The sequence below is a fragment of the Canis lupus genome, chromosome 15 (assembly GCF_003254725.2).
Source record: "Canis lupus dingo isolate Sandy chromosome 15, ASM325472v2, whole genome shotgun sequence".
In the NCBI taxonomy this organism is placed as follows: domain Eukaryota; kingdom Metazoa; phylum Chordata; class Mammalia; order Carnivora; family Canidae; genus Canis; species Canis lupus.
In genome coordinates, this window is record NC_064257.1 from 43761212 (window position 1) to 43783081 (window position 21870).

The 21870-nt window shown below is 36.0% G+C and overlaps 1 protein-coding gene across 12 annotated transcripts in view; it reads right to left on the reverse strand.

The window, feature by feature from the left end:
• ANAPC10 (anaphase promoting complex subunit 10) overlaps window positions 1-21870 on the reverse strand; it is a 267966-nt gene that overhangs the window by 202164 nt on the left and 43932 nt on the right. The window contains exon 5 of one of the 12 annotated variants that reach the window (XM_025439382.3): window positions 6932-7211. The exons of the other annotated variants lie outside the window; for them this stretch is intronic. Within the exon in view, the coding sequence (XP_025295167.1) occupies window positions 7101-7211 (111 nt within the window). The 3' untranslated portion in view covers window positions 6932-7100. Of the gene's footprint in view, window positions 1-6931; window positions 7212-21870 lie in introns of those variants that run through there. 12 annotated transcript variants of the gene reach the window in all.

Consider the following 21870-nt stretch of genomic DNA (forward strand, 5'->3'; position numbering starts at 1 on the left):
CACGGGGTACCTGGCAGGCTTGGTCTGAAGAGCATGCCACTCTTGATCTCAGGATCATGAGTTCAAGCCCCACATTAGGCAGAGCTTACTTCAAAAAAAATATATAGGCACAATATGATTCCATCTTTATAAAGTAAAACATCACAAAATAAACACACACAAAAAAGGATTTTAAAACCCAGATGAAAGTAATCTATGCGGTTACAAGTCAGAATAATGATTATTAGCCTTGAAGGAGCATAAGGAAACATAGAGGGTTTCTGGACTTTTATTTGGTTGGTGGTTATATAGGTGTGTTCAGTTTCTATAAATTCAATGAGCTTTTTCACTTATGATATTTGAACTCTACTGTTTCAATATAACAATTAAAAGCTAAAAAAAAAAAAAAAAAAGACCCAGAACTTTCTGCTCTATCATGCGCTGTGTGTGTGTGATGTCTGCAGCAGCAGCAAGTCATGCTCTCATACAACAATGTCCAAAAAGGCTTTTTCTTCTTTTAATTATGAAGGAAAATATTTTCCAGAAGCTATCAGATTTCCCATTGGCCACGTCTGAATCACCATGTCTAAGTGGTAACTGAAAGGGAAGTTGGAAATAGAGAATCAGGTATTTTCTATTTTTATGGAGGAAAGTCGTCTCTGTTGGCAGGGAAGAAAGATGGAGGAATGCTGCATAGGTAATCAACACTTTCTGCTACCCAGAATTATTATTAATGGCCTCTTAACTAGTCTTGCCATAGTCACTTGTCTTCTTCCAGTCTATGCTTGGGTTAGCAGCAGAGTCATCTGATAAAAATGTAAAGTTGAAAAATATTTCATTAGGTTATTTCAGTAAGAATAAATTCACAATCCTTAACACAGTTGATCAGGCCCTGCGTGATCTGGTCCCTGCTTACCTCTTCAGCCATATTCTGAATGGCCTCTCATCTATATTTTAGCCATATAACCTGCAATAATACAAAAACAAATTTACATCGTACAGGAGCTGGCTCTGAAAATATTCTAAAGATAAGAGATGACAGATATTAATTATATATCATTTAAAATGGGTCAATTATCCTGGATGTATACTGTCATGGATATCTATGGTTATACATATGGGAGCAAATATTTTTAAAAATTTTAATGATCTGCTTGGAAGACAAGGAAAACAGAAGATATAGAGAATCAGTGGCTCAATGCAGGAGGTGTCATAGCTAACAAATGTGAACTCATAAAGAACAGAGAAAACAGAGAGGAAAAATATGAAAGAACATAAGAGCACCTCCCAGAAGGAGGACAGGTGCTTCCTCAATGATGGGCTCCACAGAGCATCCAGCACAATGAAGGAAACACACACACACACACACACACACACACAAGCATGACATAGCACGAAATTTCTGAATATCAAGGGTAAGGAGATTAAAAAAGCTCCTACAGAGAACAACTACTCACATGCAAAGCATCAGGAATCAAAAGTGGTGTTGTATTTCTGAACTTTTACACTGAAAACTATGAGGCAATGGAGAATGTGCTTAAAAGTCTGATGAAAAATTATTTTCAAACTAGAATTCCATACCCAGCCAAATCATCCCTCGAGGGTGAGATTAAAACAAACTTTTCAGTCATGCAAGGTTTCAACAATTTTACCTCCCATGTGGAGGATGCATTCTACCAAAAAAGGAAGTAAATCAAAAAGATGAAGACCTGGGATCCAGGAAACAAGGGACCTACCAAAAGAGAAGGTGAAGGAAATTCCCAGGATGATGTTGAAGGGACATCTTAAGAAAATAGCTTTCAGACTGGGTCCTCTGAGAAATAGACACCACGGCATGCATAGCAATTAGAAATTAGAAATACCAGAAATTTATTAGGCAGAACATCTGTGAGAGAACATGGGGAGGAAGGCTAGAAGAGCCATCAGACAACAATGCAGGTCTAACCCCCAGGGAAGGAAAGAAGGTTGGAAGGTTGGGTGGACACATGTTTGACTACAAGGCAGTTCTAGGGAAAATTCAGCAAGGCCATCAGGGACTCCGTGAGCCATTGGCAGCCTGTCAGAGGACTCCAGAGTCCCCAGGAATGAGCTGCTTTCATACCCCTGGTGTCTCAGTCACTGGCTAGAGACAGACTGTGGGAGGCATGGCCTCAGCAGAAACGCAGTGATGGATTTCAGAAAGCAGCAGCTGGGGCCATCAGTCAGTTATTCCCCATAGTCAGAGATCTGAAAGGAACATTCTCATGGCCATCTGTGATGGCTTTGTAATGTGCCACTGTAGCTAGCCTAAACTACATTTCCCAGGATTCTCTTCCTCACACATTTCTGGTTACATGAGACACAAGAGATATTTTCATGCACTATTTGGAAAGCCAAAGTGAAGCAGCAGTCATATTTTGGGTTTTACACTCAAATTGAGGTAGGTGCTTCTGTAGATCACACATGGTATCACTATCTGCTGGTTTGGCTTGCTGTCATGGGGCAGCAGTCAGGCATGCAACTGCTCTACCTTCCTCCTGCAGTTCTGACTCCTGGGACAGTTGTGTTTACTCCATGATGAAGGGCATCAGCTTCTGCAGAACGCTCACATCACAAGGTTGGAAGCAGTGAGAACTGATGTGGATTCCACTTCATCTAGTTTGTGCTCATGGGTTCCAGCTTATCTTTGCTTTCCACCACTTTATATTTGTGTTCACTTTTGACTTCCTGCTCTCTGAATTTCAAGCTCCAGCATCAGACATGAAAGCAACAGCCTTAGAATTTAATCACTTCCTATTTGTGTAACATAAAATCTCTATATCAAACCCCCATTACAGACCACCACCCATCATTTCCATACACGCATATACGTACATACACGTGTGTATATGCTGCATGCACACACATACATATGCTCTGCTTCTCTAACTGAACTTCTACTGACACGCTGACAATGCTGGCTGAGCTGGAGGTCCAGAAGGGATATCTTCAAGAAAAACAGGTGGAACTGAAAAAGTCCACGTAACTTTCAAAAGGTGTTTTATAGGTCTGTTCTGTAAGAGAATTTAGGGATATATTGATAACTGATAACATTTTAAACATTAAGGAAAAAAATGAGGCAACCAGTAATTCCATAAAAATAAAACTATACCTAAAAAGGAAATTTAAGAATAGGACATGACATGAACCAAGCATGAACAACACTTATGTGGTCATAATAATGAAAATGTGCAAATTTCAACAAATACCATGAAAAGTCACACTAGGAAGATGAAGAGAAGGGGAGTCTGTGAGAGAGAGAGAAGAAATGGGATTATATGACTAAATCCCAATGCTTCAGTTAAGACATTAGATCATGTCTTTAAATATAGATAGGTACCCATACATCTAGAGTTGCACATATCCATTACAGAAATCTGTGTACATATAGTATTTAGAAATATGAAAGCAAATACAAGAGAAAAGGCTAAAGGAAAAGGATTGCTCCTAAGAAGTGGGATAGGAATGTGCGATAGGGAGATAGGTGTGCTACTGCTATAAATGCTATCACAGTCCTTCTAGACTTTTAACCTATGTACATGTTTCACTCTAGTAAAAATACACTTAAGCTGAAAAATTAAACTTTAAAAGGTAAGCTTAAAAAAATCAAAGTTAGTATAATTGAAAATTAAAGACTAAAACTTATCAAGTTGGCAGAAACAAAAAAAGAGAAGGCAAAATCTGACAATACCAAGTCTAAGCCGCTTAGAGGTCAAAAAAAGGCACTAATTGCTTAGGAATGCATACACAGGTGGTAAAACTATAAAGAAAGCTAAGAAATTACCATAAAAAGTTAGGATAGTGGTTACTTCTAAAGAGTAGAGAAAAGATTGTGGTAGGGAAGAAAAGAGGGTATACCCCCAGCTTCTGGGATGCTCATAAAGTTCTATTTCTTACCTTAAATGGGTTATATACACATATAAACTGTATAACTATTTTATAAACTCTGGGGACAAGAAAGCACAAAGTAAACAACTAAAACTCCAGTGTACATTTGTAGAACTTCTCATGCCATAAAGTTTAGCTTGATAAATTCACTAGTCCTTGATAGTCGAAGTGAACTATAATATGCTGTTAAATGAGCTTTAAAACATTTGAATGTATATTTCATTTAGATGGTAAATTATCTTTTATCCCAGAACAAAAATGAAACAGAAATTGTACTGCAAATCTGTCAAAAACTCATGCAAATATATACAAATTGGGACTTTTCACATGCACGAGTAATTTTTAAGTAAATTAAAAAGTACACTGTCATTCTAGCACCATAAATCTTAATAGTAAATACCTGAAGCAAGGAAAGGTTAGAAATAGCATTCACACACACGTCAGTAATATATCTAAGGCAACAGGCTCTTTGATGACCTACCACTGGGTCATAAAACACTGGAAAACAATGGGAGAATCAGGAGTTTGAGATTCCAAAGAATCACTATAAAATGCTTTTGTATCAATCATTTAACCACTAAGAAAATAACTGCTTATGTACAAAATACATTTGAAGAAGAAGGATACATGGAGATGCAAATACTTTTTAAAAAGAACATTCAATAAAGCAATGAATCCTTTAAAAGGTCTTTTCACAATCAAGCTGCCTTCAAAAGGACTGTTAAAAAGCTAACTAGGGCAAGACCTATAAGAAGCAGGTGACAAACTCAACAGCTATTTTTGATTAAGAGACATCTAAAATTTTTACTATAAGGATATCACAATTCTATGACAAGAATGAATAAAAAGCAGAATTCTAACTGCTACATATAATCCTAAACATAAGGAGATGTGGAGCTCTGCAGAGACTGGAAAGAAAGGTAATACAATGTCTTTAGGAGCAGATGAAAGAGATACTAATTAACTAGGGCTGACTCCAAGTTTTACTGCTTTATGATTTTTCTTTTGCTGGATCCAACTAACATATTTGGATCACTTACTCTTTGCCAGGCATTAAGAGTTTTACATTACTGATTTATTCCAGCCTTGCAACAGCCCTATGATGTACACTATTTTCATCATCATTTTAGATATAAGAAATCTTCAGCAAAAAGAAAGCTAATTTCCAAGGTTCACAGTTGAGTGGCAGAGCAGGAACTCAACACCCAGCAGATGACTTGAAAGCCTATGATCTTGAATCTTTATCAACTCAAAGACATAAATGTATATACCCAATAGATATGTGTAGTTAAACCCAATTTCAAAAGATAAAATGGAAAAGCATAGTAGTGGATGCTTTTACAACCTATAAAAACATTACCAGTTTTCAAGGCTTTGTGCTTTTTAACTACCATTTATTGAGCTACCATGTGTTAGGCACTTAACATACATTTGTTTTAATCATCCAAACACCACATCCCTAATTTATAGCTGAGGAACCTGAAGTCCACTGAGAGGTTATATAGTTTGCTGAGTGTCACCTAGCTGATGAAGGATGAAGCCAAGATTTGAAAGTAATTTTGCTGCCAAAACTGTGAACATCAAAGTAATAAAGGAGTCTTAAAATGTCTGTGAAGGGGCGCCAGGGTGGCTCAGTCAGTTAAGCATCTGCCTTTGGCTCAGGTCATGATCCCAGGGTCCTGGGATGGAGCCCTGCATCAGACTGCCTGCTTAGCGGGGAGTCTGCTTCTCCCTCTCCTTCTGTTTCTTCCCTCTGCTAGTGCTCACTTGTGCGCTTGCCCTCTCTCTCAAATAAATAAAAAATCTTTAAAAAAAATACATCTGTCTGGAATAAAAATAAAATAAGAATATATTCTGAGTACAAGTGAATAAATATTGACAATTCAAAAAGCTATACTATATATATGCTTCAAAGAGATGTGGAACTCTGGAGGGAATTTGGGGAGAAAATAAAAGTCCTGCAGCTCTATGAAAGTCCCACAATACTCATTGTTTCCTGTTAGTTATGGTACCTGGAAGTAAAGCATGACAACAGGAACAAATGAAATTCTTGTTACAGGTCTGGGCAGAGGTCAAAACCCATGACACACCTCCAGTTATATTAAAAATTAAAATGCAAACATCTGTAGTATTTTCAATAACCGGTTTCAAAACAGCTGAAGTAGTTCGCCCATACACATACACTGTTTGCCAGACCTGTGATTTCCCTTGGTCCCATAATTCACATACATAACAGATTTTGTTTATAAATAAAAGTATCCAAAAAAAAAAAAACCCTCAAAAAATTCACCTCATAATCTATTTTCAAAAGTGTTTATCCAAATCTAGAACAGCTGTCTAGAATAGTTCAGGTGGAATTATACAAAATGAGTATTTTGGAGTATGAAATAATTTTATTTTATACAGATTTTAAAAGCTCTTGAACTAACTATACAACTTATTGCTTAGACACTATGAGGTTTGACTTCATCTTGATAAGAATTACTATAATTTTAAGAAAAATGTTAACTTGTTTCCTAAAACTGCAATCAGTGGCAACTGAGTAAAAAAAGCAAAGACATTTTTGTTCTATTCACAAGCACCAACAAACAGCTCAGTGGGGAAATGGCAGTGTGCCAGGTTGCCTTGTGAGCAATTAGGCTTCGTGGCAATCAGGAGACTCAGGAGTCTTAGGCCCTTAGAAAACTAGTATGTTAAGGACTTGGTGTTTTTACTTCCCTTTCCAGGAAGCATATGTGAGATACATCTTGTATAGATGACAATCTCTTCCATCGACAGGACTGACAAGGTTAAGACAACTGATAAACAAATTGGGTAGAACATTTGAGAGATTAGTAGCATCATGGTCTACTGGACTTAGTGACTAAATGTACTAACTGGTCCCAGGTAGTCAGTAATCTCATCCCAATAATCAGAAGAAATGATAATTTAAAGTTTAATGCAATTATTATGAAATGTAAATGTACATTTTAATTGGTCAAGAAATTCAGAATGGAATTCAGAGGCAAACAAACCTGAAATTATCTCTTGATGAAAAATAGCTGAAATGGGTAAAAACCCAGGATCAGCAAAGATGTGTGTATATTTACTCTTATTAACCTCTACACAGAAAGTTTCAAAGAAAAAACAAATGATGTTGAATGATTCAAAGAAACCTTATGGGATATTGTGGACATTGACTTCCATTTAACCAAATTTAAGCCTGAAGTTCCCTATTATCTGGTAAATGCTTCTTCTTTTCGATGTTTCATGAATCTGAATGAAAGGCAGAAACTGTGAATACACTGGACCACATTTTCCAAGTTTGCTCTCTGTCTGATACCCAGCTGCATAAGAATAAAAATGAGTGAATATGATTAGATATGAAAAAAATCAATCTAAGGATCCATAAATGTACTTTCTAATACATTTCTTGATTAGAGTAATTATGCAGGGTTATTTGAAAAAATTTACTAATATTGTCAAAAAGCCACCATATTTAAGTATCTGAATTTCAAGTGGAATACAGAACAAATTTACGATATTTTCATATTCATCTAGCCAAGATACACTTCAACTTTATAAATAAAATAGATTTTAAAAGGCAAAAGTCAATATTTAAATTAATCCTTCGTTATATCAAAAGCTCATTACTTCTCACCTTCAATAGTTATTTCACTTAAAGCTTTTCATTATTTTGTTGTACACAGACATACAAAGCTTTTCTCTATTTCTTGATGTGCCAGTGACAATCATGTAATATACATCTTTATTTCTTCTATAAACAGAAATCCTCACAAATTTAAAATATAAGGACCAACAAATGTTTCACTACACTCAGAAAACACAGAGTCTTTATTCCAAGAGGAACTTTTGGTAAAAAAAAAATGATGTGTGAACAGCAGACACTGATGTTCACACAAGCATACTGCAGACAACCCAGCAGGCGGTTTTCTGTTTTTTTTGGATTATGCTCTGGAGGTGCTGGCACAATGGAATTTCAATACTATAATTGCTTATTTCTCTGTGTATCTTTAAAATAACAGGTAAAGAAAAAAATCAACTACAAAAATAACAAAACAAAATGTTTTTAATTCTTCTTTTCAAAGGATATAATTTATAACCATTACACAAATAGAGAAGAAGCACAAAAGGGGGATAAAAGAAATAAAGTAATGTTCCAAAGGTTCAGTTTACAAGGACCTCACACTAAGTTTTTTTTTCTCTCTCTCTGCAACTCTTACTAGAAACAGTATTATTTGCTAAAAATGCACTAGCTGCCAAGAGCCATGGTCCATCTAAAGCAAAATGCTTAAGATGGAAATAGAGTGTTAATACAGAAAAAAGAGCAAGATTCAGTATACAAATTTCTGTAAAACCTATTTAAAAAAAGAAAAAGATGAAGTTTTGATTTTGGTATCTTTTTCACTGAAAAGTAACTGCAGCCAAAGATAAAATACTAAAACATATAGTACTGTATTGAAACAAAAAGATGTAATCAAATTTCAAACTTTCTAATTAAACCTTTTTTCTGTAAGTTATTGGGAATTCAACACTAGTCTTGGTTCACATGATAGAACAATGGGAAAATTTTCCGAATGGTTGAACACTAACCCTGACAAGTGTGGAGAGCCAACTACAATACATTATATGGTAGCATAACCTGCCACCCACGTTGCTGAGAGAACAGCTTTCAAACACATGCACTGAGCTGTGAAACCACAAAATCCCTTATTACACATTGTTTCTTACTCTAGGTGAAATATACCATCAATTCTTTCCACTATAAATCTTTTTTTATTACTATTTTTGAAGTCCATTTAACAATCTGACTGTCTTTTCCTTACAACGTAAACGATGCCTTTTCAAAAAAGAAAATTCAACGGGAATATTATCACCCTATACAGTATTACCATGAAAGCTGTTATCTGCTGCACAATTTCTCATTGCTTATTCTGGGGACCTATTTACCTAAAATGCATTTTGTCCTAACGTTCTTTTTATTTTTCCTTTAAAGACCAAGTCTTGACATTGGTTCACTAAGTTTCTTAGAGCATTTGAAAACATTTGCTTTTAGAAAAATTGATCTACTGCTTTGAGGATTCTTTATCAAAATACATGATTTTCATCATTATCAAAAACAAGAGAAACAAACTGTCAAAATTTGTCACAGAATGAGTGTCATTCTAAGTCACCTAACGTTCCTCCCTTCCCCCACTCTGGCACAAATCCAAACCTATACCAAAAAACAAACAAACAAAAACGAAAACCCATTTTAGAGTCAAGGATATAATGGTGCCCTGACAATACTTGTCTTATATTGGTAAAACATAAACGAAGCAAGACTGCAGGATGACAAACACACTTCATCCTCATAACAGCACTGTGCTTTGTCAAAGAGGTGTTCTTACCTTTCAGAAAAAAGCCCACTGCAATAATGACTATCAAATCTGTACAAAAGGGATTGATCTACATATCAGGAAGGGTGAAAATTTTTTTAAAAACTTAAGACACTATTTTTAGAGAGATTCAATGACACTACTTGGTAGAGATTCAAGATGGCTAAAATTTTTAAAACTGTGTGTGTCCTCTAACATTTTGCCTGATTTATTTCCCTCTGAAATTCTCCCTCCTATCCTTTACATTTCCCTCCCTCCAATTCCTGCCCACCATGATCCACCTCCAGCCACAGTCTGGTAACTGAATCATACATAGCATTCCAGGACAGTTACAGGACATAACAGTTTCTTGTGGGGTTTTCATTTGCAATGTTGTTGGCAAAGAGAATTTTATTTGTAAGTGTTCCTGTTATACTGACAAGGTCAATTAGTCCTGTGAACTCTTCTTGGTCTTTCTGCCTGATAACTTGGTGGATTATTCAAGTGGGACTGTTCATAACCCATCAGCTATCACACCTACATTTGCTTATGGTTTATACAAGTAAATAAAGAATAGGAGAATCCTTTAATGTGCGATACCCAGTGCTCTTATCAAGCTTTCCCCAAAGTGCAAAAAGTACTACTGGTCTCCCAGAAGTTAGGTGGAAATTAGTTTGTATTGTACTTCAAATATTCAAAAGTCTTTAAGTTGTCAAGTATTATTTAATTTTTAAAAACACAAAAGGAAGGAGAGTTTGCACTATGTGTTTCCTTATGTGACAGGCAATACGCAAACTTGATCTTAATCATCTTAGGAATCCAATGAAAAAGGCACTATTAACCCTATTCTATGTATGAGGAACCTAAGGTTTCAGAGGAGTTAAATATGTTCCCAAGTTTCACACAGCTAATAAGTGGCAAAAATAAGAGATGTAAACCCAGATCTGAATAGTTTGCCAAACTGTGTCTTTCAACATTACTCAGCCTAAAAACCATGAGATAATACCCAGTCACCTCCCAGGGTCACTTATACTGCCAAAGCTTCAAAATCACTGTACAGAAGAATGATATCCAATTATTACTCTGCAACAACTAGCAAGAGATGAATGAATGAATGAATGAATAAGGGCATTTTAATATCCACACAGTCGTATCAACACTAAAGTTTTATTAAGAGTAAAACAACATTCATTTTTTTCATATCACTGTCAACCCAAAAGCACTCTCACATATATGAATGTACATGTGATCTTCCACACACAGGCCTGTACAACTACCTGCTCACATACACACACACACAAAGTAATCCAAACTGTCATACCTAATAATCCTGATTTCTAAACCAAAAGTATTGTTATGCCAGGCTACAGGGAAGTAAAAAGCTGCCTTAATCCTACAGTTATCAAGGTATCAAATTTCTTTGCAAAGAAAGATTTTTAAATTAAGTGGAATAACTTTTTCCTATAGTACTGTTTTTAAAAACTATCTGATCTAGTAAGCCTATTGTGATTACCTCTGTTTTTGCTTTATCAATTTCAAACAATTTGTTCAATCATTAGGGCAAACTGCCCTAACTGCAAATGCCTATTAACAGGAGCAAGCCTGTGTGCATTCCCAAAACTCAATTACTCCCAGCTTCCCTGCAATGGGAGCCTTCAGAGTGGCTAGAGTGACTCTCAGCGCTTCATTCACTGCTTAGTGGAAATATCTGTAAAAGTATTTGTAGCAATTAGGATAAACAGAGCTTTTATGAAAATACTGGCTTTACTAAAAATAATGACAGTTCAGATGTGTATAAATGACATTTTTTTAAATGTCCATTTATCCCCCTACTCTATATGCTTTTTACTATCAATATTGTGTTGGTTTAGAAAAATATATTCTGCAAAGAAAGTAGGAGGGCTGAGAAGTAGAATTCGGAATCATCAATATTGTCAGCTTTCCTTACATTCTAAAGGAATCAAAAATAAATTCCATAAGCACAAAAAATTTCAGTAACAGAATACAAAATCAAAAGATGTATCCAAGTTAGTAAACTAACGCCTTAATTAGTAAAGAAAGATCTAATATATTGACACAATGGATCACTATGTGATCCAACAGATCGTATGCTATTAACTGGATCATATCAGAAAAATTAAAATTGCTAAATTAAGTATTCCCTTTTAAAAGCCACATTATACTAATGTCACAGATGCTGCAGTTTCAAAGAATTGAATCTGTAATATTTAAATCCACTGCCAAGGGAAATTTCATTAGAATAAAAAACAAAAAATAGAAAATTTGTATGGGATATAAGCTATGCCAAACAATTGATATTAAAATGCAAAATATCAACATTAATTAAAAATAAAAACCTTCACACTTAGATCTGGCAGTAAGGAACTGAATCCGAGATAACCTCTCTACTCTCTATTACTAGAACATTCCTTATTAAAGAGAACACCCTTATCTACCACTTTCCAACCTTCTGCAGTCATGAAAGAGTAGAGATAAAGCAATCAGGCATTACAAAACTAAAGAAAAAAGACATATGGAAAGATATAAATTTATATTGACTGAGAAACCTATGTTTGGTACATTACAGATGTTTTTACACAGCTTAATCTCATTTCATCTACACAACCACCCAAACAAAACAGGTATTATGATTATCATTTTTTAAAGTAAACAAAGGCTCAGAAAGAACAGAGAAACTGCCCTATATCACAAAATAAAGAAGTAATAGTACCAAGACTGCAACTCTGATCTGACTATAAAACCTGTGATTAAAGCAGCATGTGGCAAAGACAATCGAGAAACATGTTCCTTCCTCTGGCTTAGCTCTCTTCCTTCTGTCCCATTTTGAATACATTATTTAAAACCCAGATTGCAGATTATGAAACAGACTGGGTTTCTGCCCCTGTAAGCCAAGGTTAAGAGAACTCTGAGTTCAATGTTGAGTACAACAGGACTCTGGGGGAATAGCAGCAAGTTTCAGAGGACTACAAATTCAGGTTAAATGGAGTTCAGTGAGTCATGATGATTCCATGCCACTGATAATCCTGATTATAGTCAATAGAAAATTTTCAAATTTTAATTCCATTTCTGCCTTAGACAATTCTCTCTCAACACAAGGCAACTCGTCATACAAAATAAGTATCTTAAAGCATGGAAAACCTCTCAGTGCCTTTCACTAATTTTCCTCAGAGAAATAGTAAAATATTTAAACAGATAAAATGAAGACTTAACAACTAGATTTTACAAACTGAGAATAATTTTCATTTTTTATCCTTTCATTCTCTTAAATGTGAAGCAGCTACCTAAAATACTTAGATGTGTGAAGACAGAGATTTCTTTCCATTCCTAAGTTTGTTTTCATTCCCTGAAGCACCTTCCTTATCATACTTAACCTGAGGCTCATCACATTTGGGCCATGATAAGAGGTAAGTTATGACTCTCCTGGATTCTCTCTAGTAAATTACATTCCCTTGAATCATTATCTCTAAGATCACATGCTTATACCAGACAGTGGGGTTGCTAGGATAGATTCAGTTTAAAAAGTAATCTGCTTTGGACCTTTCTCTAAAGTAAAGCTAAAACAAATGCTCCTCCACTATCTTTAAAGTAAATTCAAGGGCCACTGCATAGACAAAAAAAAAAATTGCACAAATATAACTGAACACACATGTGCTAACTATTTAGGCATGAGGTTTCATCAAGACAGATACTATCCCTGTGCTGGTAGAAGCCATCAAAGACTTGTGGTAGCTGATAAGAAATATGCTATACTAAAATCAGCAATGCAAGAAACAACAGGTGTTGGCGAGGATGTGGAGAGAGGGGAACCTTCTTGTACTGTTGGTGAGAATGCAAATTGGTACAGCCACTCTGGAAAACAGTATGGAGGTTCCTCAAAAAGTTAAAAATATGGGATGAGCACCAGGTGTTGTATGGAAGTGCTGAATCACTAAAATGTACTCCTGAAACTAATATCACACAGTATGTTAACTAACTGAAATTTATATAAAAACAAAAAAAAAATGAAAAACGGTATTATTTGACAGAAGGAAAAAAAAGGTTAAAAATAGAACTACCCTATGATCCAGCAATCACACTATTAGACATTTCTCCAAGGAATACAAAAATACTAATTCAAAGGTATACATGCACTCTGATATTTTATAGCAGCATTATCTACAAAGGCCAAATTATGGAAACAAGCCCAAGTGTCCACCGACTGATGAATGGATAAAAACAATGTGGTATATAGAATATACCACACACACAATAGAATATTAGCCATAAAAAAGAATGAAATTTTGCTATTTGTAATTACCATGGATGAAGCTAGACAGTATTATGCTAAATGAAATCAGTCTATCAGAAAAAGACAAATACCATGATTTCACTCATACGTGTAATTTAAGAAACAAAACAAATGAGCAAAGGGAAAAAACAAAAAGAAAGAGGGGCAAAGAAACAGACTCTTAACTATAGAAAACAGAGGAGGGAGGATGGGGGCATGGGCTAAATAGGTGATGGGGACTAAGGAAGGCACTTGTTGTGATGAGCACCAGGTACTGTATGAAGTATGGTATCACTACATTGTATACCTGAAACTAATATAATGCTATATGTTAATTGGAATGCATTTTTAAAAAAGATTTTATTTATTTATTTGAGAGAGAGAGACAGAGATAGCAACAGAGAGCACAGGCAGGGAGGAGAGGGAGAAGCAAGCTCCCCGTTGAGCTGGGAGCCCAACATGGAACTCCATCCCAGGATCCTGGGATCACGACCTGGGTCAAAGGCAGAAAAGATGCTTAACTGACTGAGCCATCCAGGCACCCCTAACTGGAATTTAAATGAAAACTAAAAAGAAAAAGAACTATTCCATGAAATTACTAAACAAATGGCAGAAGATAAGATTAGTGCACAAAAATATATACACAATTATTAAGTATGTCACAAATTCGGCTCCACAGTTCCTGGCAAAGCAAAGTGAGTACCATTATTGGTTCTAACATAGTACAGAGGTTCTTCTACTTATAAACAGATTTGTTTCCAAAGAGCTATCATTAAGTCCATTTAATCACGTGCAAATTTTTAACTACAGAAGCAACTGCTAATACCATCTATTAGTGACTAACAGAGTTGCCATACTTCTGCCCCCAACCACTGCTCCTTCACAGCAATAGGTTTTTCATATCTACCAAAGTCCCTAAGCTGAAAGGTCTTGAGCAAAGGAACCTGTGTGTATGTGTGTGTGTGTGTGTGTGTGTGTGTGTGTGTGTGTGTGTGTGTTTATTAAAATACAAACAAAATGCTCTTTCCTGAATTCAGATCTGAATGAAATTTTTACTCTGGATCTGTACTAAAATGCCACTTTGTGATATAGTGGACTACATCCTCAACAATATTGCTAACAGAATTACAATAATAAATTTTACAATTTCCTCTGTGTCTCAATGTAGGCCTATGGAATACCACTAGAGAGAACTTCTATAAAAGCAATTTTACAAAATAATTTAGCCAAAATATAATATTTGTAATAGCTAAAGCACATGCATGCCTTCCAAGCAGTTCCCAAATAAATAAAAAAGAGAGAGAAAGGAAAGAAAATAGGAAATTCAACTCCTGGAAGAACAGCCTGAAGATCTAAGAATAAGCTTTTAAGACTACTGGTAATACAGTCACTGCTTACGCAAGTTCTGTGTGTTAACACCTCTTAACTGTAATTCATAAAACATAGGAAAATAGAGCTTTCAAATTAAGTTCTGATGCTTTAGCAATTATATCTGAGTATAATACTTAGTGGATAATGAAAACAGATGCATTATTTTTTAAGAGGGCTGTTCATTTTTCTCATGAATCTCAAAGAAACTGCAATTAGAGGAGTAAGCCAAAGGCCACAGTTATTATTGTATATGGCTTTATAAAAAAAGATACACTATGGGAACAATATATATTGATTGGCTAGATTCACTACAATTAAATAAGAGAAAAAGCAAAAACACACTCTAAACACTCTACTACTAAATAATCAGAGTAACTTTTCCTCAACTTCAGAGGAATTTACTGAATATGAATACTTAGATTAACTTATACAAAACTGAAATTCAGTTAAATTAAAGAATATAAGATTATGTTCACAGGGATTCTTCTTTTAAAATTGAGTAAAAGGGGCACCTGGGTGGCTCAGGTCATGATCCCGGGGTCTGAGGATGGAGTCCCATTTTGGGCTTCCTGCTCAGTGGGGAGCCTGGTCCTTCCTCTCCCTCTGCCTGCCACTCCCCCTGCTTGTACTCTCTCTTACTCTGTCAAATAAATAAATAAAAATCCTTAAAATAAAATAAATTAGGGGATCCCTGGGTAGCTCAGTGGTTTAGCACCTGCCTTCAGCCCAGGGCATGATCCTGGAGTCCCAGGATCGAGTCCCACATCAGGCTCCCTACATGGAACCTGCATCTTCCTCTGCCTGTGTCTCTGCCTCTGTGTGTGTGAGTATGTGTGTGTGTGTCTTGTGAAAAAATAAATAAAATCTTAAAAAAAACAAAATAAATAAATTAATTAATTTAATTTAATTATGGTAAAATAACATTAAACATTCTACAGAATTAGAATCTGTATTTTCAAAGTTGCTTTCGAAATAGAGATAAAACAGATATATAATATACTGAAGTTGCATTTTAGTAGCAATTGGCTGTAAGTTTGTTATCATGATTTTATTGATTTCTATTATAAAACTGGAGATGTTTTCCTACAGAAAAAAATACTGGAAAAAAATACTGGGGTACTCATCATTATGAAATCTCATTTGCTTTGCAGCAAGAATGTAATCTTAGTGAAGATATATATATATATTTATATATATATATTTATATTTAAAATACTAAGAAAAAGAATTTTTAGAGCAGTTTGATACACAGTAAAACTGAGAGGAAGGTACAAAGATTTCTCATACATCTCTTGCCTCCCACCACCAAATGCAAAACCTCTTTTATATCAACATTACAGTTCCCTCTTGGTGTTGCACAGTCTGTGGGTTTGGACAAATGTAGAATGACACGTGTCTATGATTATGGTGTCATAAAGAGTATTTTCACTGCCCTAAAAATCCTCTGTGCTCTGCCCTTTCATCCCTTCCACCACTCCAACTTCTAGCAACCCCTAATCTTCCTGTTGTCTCCATAGTTTTGCCTTTTGCAAAATGTCACATAGTTGAAATTATACAAATAATTCCACATAGTTGGAATTATACAAACAGCCTTTTCAGTCAGATTAGTTTCTTTCATTTAGTAAGATACATTGAAGTCTCCTCCTCCATGTCTTTTCATAGCTTGACAGATCATTTCTTTTTTGCACTGAATAAACATTCCCTTCTGGATGTACCACATTTATTAATCTGTTCACTTACTGAAGGACATCCTGGTTGCCTCCAAGTTTTTGCAATAATTAATAAAGCTCTATAACTATCCATGTGCAGGATTTTATGTGGCTATAACTTTTCAACTCCTTTAAGTAAATACCAAAGAGCACTACTGCTAAGTCATATGGTTGGTATGTTAAGTCATGTAAGAAACCACCAAACTCTTCCAAAGTGGCTATACCCTTCTGTATTCTTACCAACAGTGAACGAGAGCCCATGCTCCTTCCCATCCTTGTCAGCACTGGGCACTGTAAAGTGTTCCAGATTTTGGCCATTCTAATAGGTTTGTAGTGGTACCTCATTTTAATTTGCACTTCCCTGAAGACATGATATGAAGCATATTTTCATATGCTTATTTGCCATCTGCAAATCTTCTTTGGGGAAGTAAGTGTACATTAAGGTTTTTGGCTTATTGTTTTTCTTATTGTTGAATTTTAAAAGGATCATGTATATTTTGGATAACAGTCTTTTATCAGACGTGTCTTTTGCAAATATTTTCTCCCAGTCTATAGCTTGTCTTCTCATTCTCTTGATATTATGTATTTTCAGCCTGAGGTACTTGTTGCCATGTGATTTTATTTATTTGGTGGCCAAGAATGGGAACCTATGACCCAATATATAAGTCCCAGAACAAGAACTTAATTTTTTTAAGATAGAGTTCTTTATTTGGAAAGAGAGAGAAAGAGAGCATACACAATAAGGAGGGAAAGAAAGAGGGAGAATCTCAAGCCGACTCCCCAATGAGTGCAGTGCCTCATGACCCCGAGATCATGATCTGAAAAGAAATCAAGAGCCGGACCCCTAACCGAGTCACCCAGGCACCCCCAGAGCAAGAACTTATACTCTTCATTATCAAAAATAAGTAACAAAAAATGTACACAGCTATTTAGTAAACACCACATTAATCTGGAACAAGATAAAAGACTTCAGGCTCAATAAAAATGGAGGTAACATATTATCTGGACAATTTCCCTACTACTGTCTTAAAGTTATGGTACCACTTAGTCTGAAGCTAGATATTTTCTCATCAGTGCTCCTTGAGGATCTCCTCTGTCCGGTGCCTCTGTCCTAGTTAATTAAGCACTAAAGATGAAGACTAACCATGGACCATTCAATTACCTAATTATCATTCTAAGCTAATTACAAAATAGACGATTTGTTCTGAAGATGTTGCTGAAATTGACAAGCTACTGTTTCTGTTTTCTACCATCAAATGTAATTGCAAACACAAGAGGAAAGACTACCCACCCCACCCTCAAACATGCAAACCCTAGTGTGATGATATTTCATAACTCTCTTATGAAGGTAAAATGGCCAGAGAAGAATCAATTGGCTCATATTCCCACAGTTTCCACTTCAATATTCTCACTCTTTTATTCGGAGCCTTGGAGACGTTTTTTCTTCTTTCCTTAGAAATTTTATGCTCCAAAGTACACCATGTAAAGCCCGTTAATCATTAAGCAAAAGCAATCAACAGAAAGAAAAGCAAATATTTGTGAATGCTTATACCAAAAGCATTAGCATTACCGTACCAATCAATCTTCCATAGAATATATCAAGGAAGTAAATAAATTTTAAATACATTTCAAAAATCTATAGTTAATCTACCCCGTTAGTAGCTCATTTCCTCAACTCCACACTTCAGTTTTTTTTTTTTTAATTTCAAGAAATATTATGGTAACTTATAAGGTGATTTTAAGGGGAAAAATGGAAGGAATATGTATTGCATGTTGATTCCCAGCTATCCCACTGACTTGCTGTGTAACATTGGGTAGTTCACTCCACCTCTGTCTCTCATTTGTAAAATAATAATGAGACTGCAATTTATTAGAAGTTGATCACTGGTGATCCCTTAGCCGCATCCAGCCTGAGGACATACCTTGTTTGCCCAGTGTATTTTAAGAATTGGGAAATTTCACACTAAAATCAAGATTTCCATTCTCCGGTTAAAAATTTTAACATTGACATCACTGGGCCTACCTTCCCATGTGGTAATAAAAGCTGAAACTGAACAGAAGCTGCCTCCTTTGCACAAAGGCACGGAATCTTCATGTTATATCACCTGCCTGACTGCTCAGTTTCTAAGTTTTTGATGAAATTGATTACCTCTAAAGTTTCTTTCAGCTCTAACACTCTCAAAACATTTAGAATGAACCACATAGCCAAAGGTCCATGTAACCTAAGTCTCAACTTTACCTGAATGTAGGAGTACTAAGAGCATCTGATCACCACTTGAACTTTGGAGACAGAATGAAATAGTGAGTGGTGAGTGCTTAGCACAGGGACATGCATGTTGAGAGTGCTGAATAAACAGGAGACATGAGAAACACAAGTAACAATGCACTAAGGACTCAAAATACAGTTCTATGATGGTCAATCCAATCTAGATCAAAAGTGACGTGCTGATTCTCCTCTTCCAAACACAGCACTGATACCATCAAAAATCTGCTACTTGCCACTAATTTTTAGAGATCATTCATTCTTCATTCACCATGTATAAAATAAGAGGCTGAGGGAAAAAAAATGAAGGTCCTGAGTGGGCTGACCTCAATTAAAATCTATTTTAAAACTATGATAAAATTTTTCAGCAGGTAGTTTTTCAGCAAAATTTGCTGCAGTTCCTTCTGTTCTAATTAGGGCCATTTTTAGTTGCCAAGCATAAAGAAAGTTGCATTCAAGTACACAGGGCAGCCCAGGTGGCTCAGAGGCTTGGCGCCTGCCTTCAGCCCAGGGTGTGATCCTGGAGACCTGGGATCAAGTCCCACATCGGGCTTCCTGCATGGAGCCTGCTTCTCCCTCTGCCTGTGTCTCTGCCTCTCTTTCTCTCTGTGTCTCTTATGAATAAATAAAATCTTTAAAAAATTTTTTTCCACAGGGAAAGGGAGCTTATCAAAAAGTTTAGATAGCCATGGGAACCCTGGATAAAGTAAATAACCAGGTACCAGAAAGATCAGCAAATGAAAAATATTGGGAGCACCAGCCATTCCTTCAACTCTATTTTTTCTCTCTGTTGACCAATCTGTGTCCTTGCACCTACTCTATTCATTCTACACCAACCTACCTCCTCTCATATCTCATAGTCTATACTCTTCTAACTTTAAAACTTCAGAATGCACAAGGCCCTTCACCTTCCCACCCTCTTCATAGCACTATCTCTCTGTATCAAGTCTTGCTACTAACTTGCCTTTTCCTGTGAGTCATATTGCTGAGAGAGACAAAAAATTAAAAATAGAACCATCTTATCATCCTGAAATCCCACATCTGGGTATACACCCAAAAGATCTGAAAGCAGGGTCTCCAAGAGATATTTATGTTTGCATACTCATGTTCATAGCAGCATTATTCATACCTCCTATGGAAGGTCGATCAACAGGTGGATAGATAAACATAATGTGGAATGTTATTTAGCCGAAGGGAAGGGAAGGGAAGGGAAGGGAAGGGAAGGGAAGGGAAGGGAAGGGAAGGGAAGGGAAGGGAAGGGAAAGGAAGGGAAGGGAAGGGAAGATATCCTGTCATATGCTACAACCTGGGTGAACCTTGATGACACTGTGCTAAGTGAAATAAACTAGTCAAAGAAAGACAAATACTATGAGCCCACTTACATGAGGTATCTAAAGCAGCCAAATTCATAGGACCAGAAAGTAGAATGGTAGTTATTAGGGGCTAAGGTAAGGAGGAATTGTTCAACAGATATAGATTTTCAGTTTCGCAAGATGAAAAAATTCTGGATAACTGTTGTTCAACAATGTAAATACACTTAACTATTGAACTATATACTTAAAAATGTCAAGATGGTAAATTTTATATGTTTTTTTATAGCAATTTAAAAACTTTTTTAATTTTTAGAAGGAACCAGACCTGTCCAGAATCTTTTTTTGAAGCAAACTATACAAGCATGGGCAAGCATAGTGACCGACTGCTGGTATACTTATTTGACAACTTTTTATTAAGTCCCTACTATTTCCAACACTGTGCTAAGCTCTCAGCCAGGTGCCTACCCCTCACCTGTTCAGCTGGCCATACTCAGTAGACTTTCCTTACATAAAGGGTGTTGATAATCTATGTCTCTGAAACCGTAGCATCTTTATTTTTGTAAGTAAGGTGCATATTTTTATTGTATTGTATCCTGCCATATAATTAAATAAAGGGTTTTTAATTTTGTTTTCTTTGCCTTTGGCTGTTACTACTGTCACTCTGCCTAAAAGAAACAGTGCAATTCTTCCTTAACTGCTATGAAAGAGCACTTGAGAAAAGCCACTCTGGAGCACAATACTCTTAAAAGAAACCTCATCAACTTCAAAGTTTAAGTATGCATCTGCAGTATAAAACCTTCCAATTCAAAACGTCATGAAACAAAACAAGAATCTCCTTCAGAATCTTCTTATGTGGCTCAAATACTAGAGTAGGAAAAACTGAATTCCTGCTATTAAATGATTTCATTAGTCTCAATCTATAATTGCAGAAACTATTATTCCAAAGAGTGATTAAACTATTTGCAGAAGCTGCCTTAGTACTGAATCGCATTAAATAAATTGCCTGCTAAAACACAGGCTTAGGCAGGAAGCCTTCAGTCCTCATCTAACTAGATACTCCTGACCATTCTCAGTCTGTCTCTCAATTTCCTTCTTGTTGCGGGCAGCTCCTCCAGCTTTTTCGCATTGAATCATCTTTTTGTTCGCAGCCCTTGAATACTGGCATTTCCATAGTTCCAGCCCCGACACTCTTCTTTCCTACTACATGCACTCCCTGAATGAATCAGAACTCACACCTAAGCTTCTATTTATTAACTGATGATTCTCAAAACTACACCTCTAACCTAAACTTCTTTCCTTGGGTTCTAATTCAATTACCCACTAAAAAGCCCTCCGTCTGAAAAAAATACGGAAATTAGTGTCAAAAACTAATCTCATTAGCTTAACCTTTCTCTCCAACCCCAGAGTTCTTTAACTCTGCACTCCATTTCTGATTAATGGCAACAATCAAACAGGCGCCAAATGTGAGATGCTCTCTTCTACCTACTTGAACCCCCACCCATACTTCCAGTATACTCTAACAATCAGTCACAAGCCCTTTTCATTCTACTTCAACAACATCCCTTTCTTTTGAATCCAATTCCCACTGCCTTGGTTAAATCTTCACAATCTTCATACTACATACCCCGTCTTCCTGTTGCTCCAGCCCCAGCATTCCCCAAATTAAACTTTATCAATGTCTCCT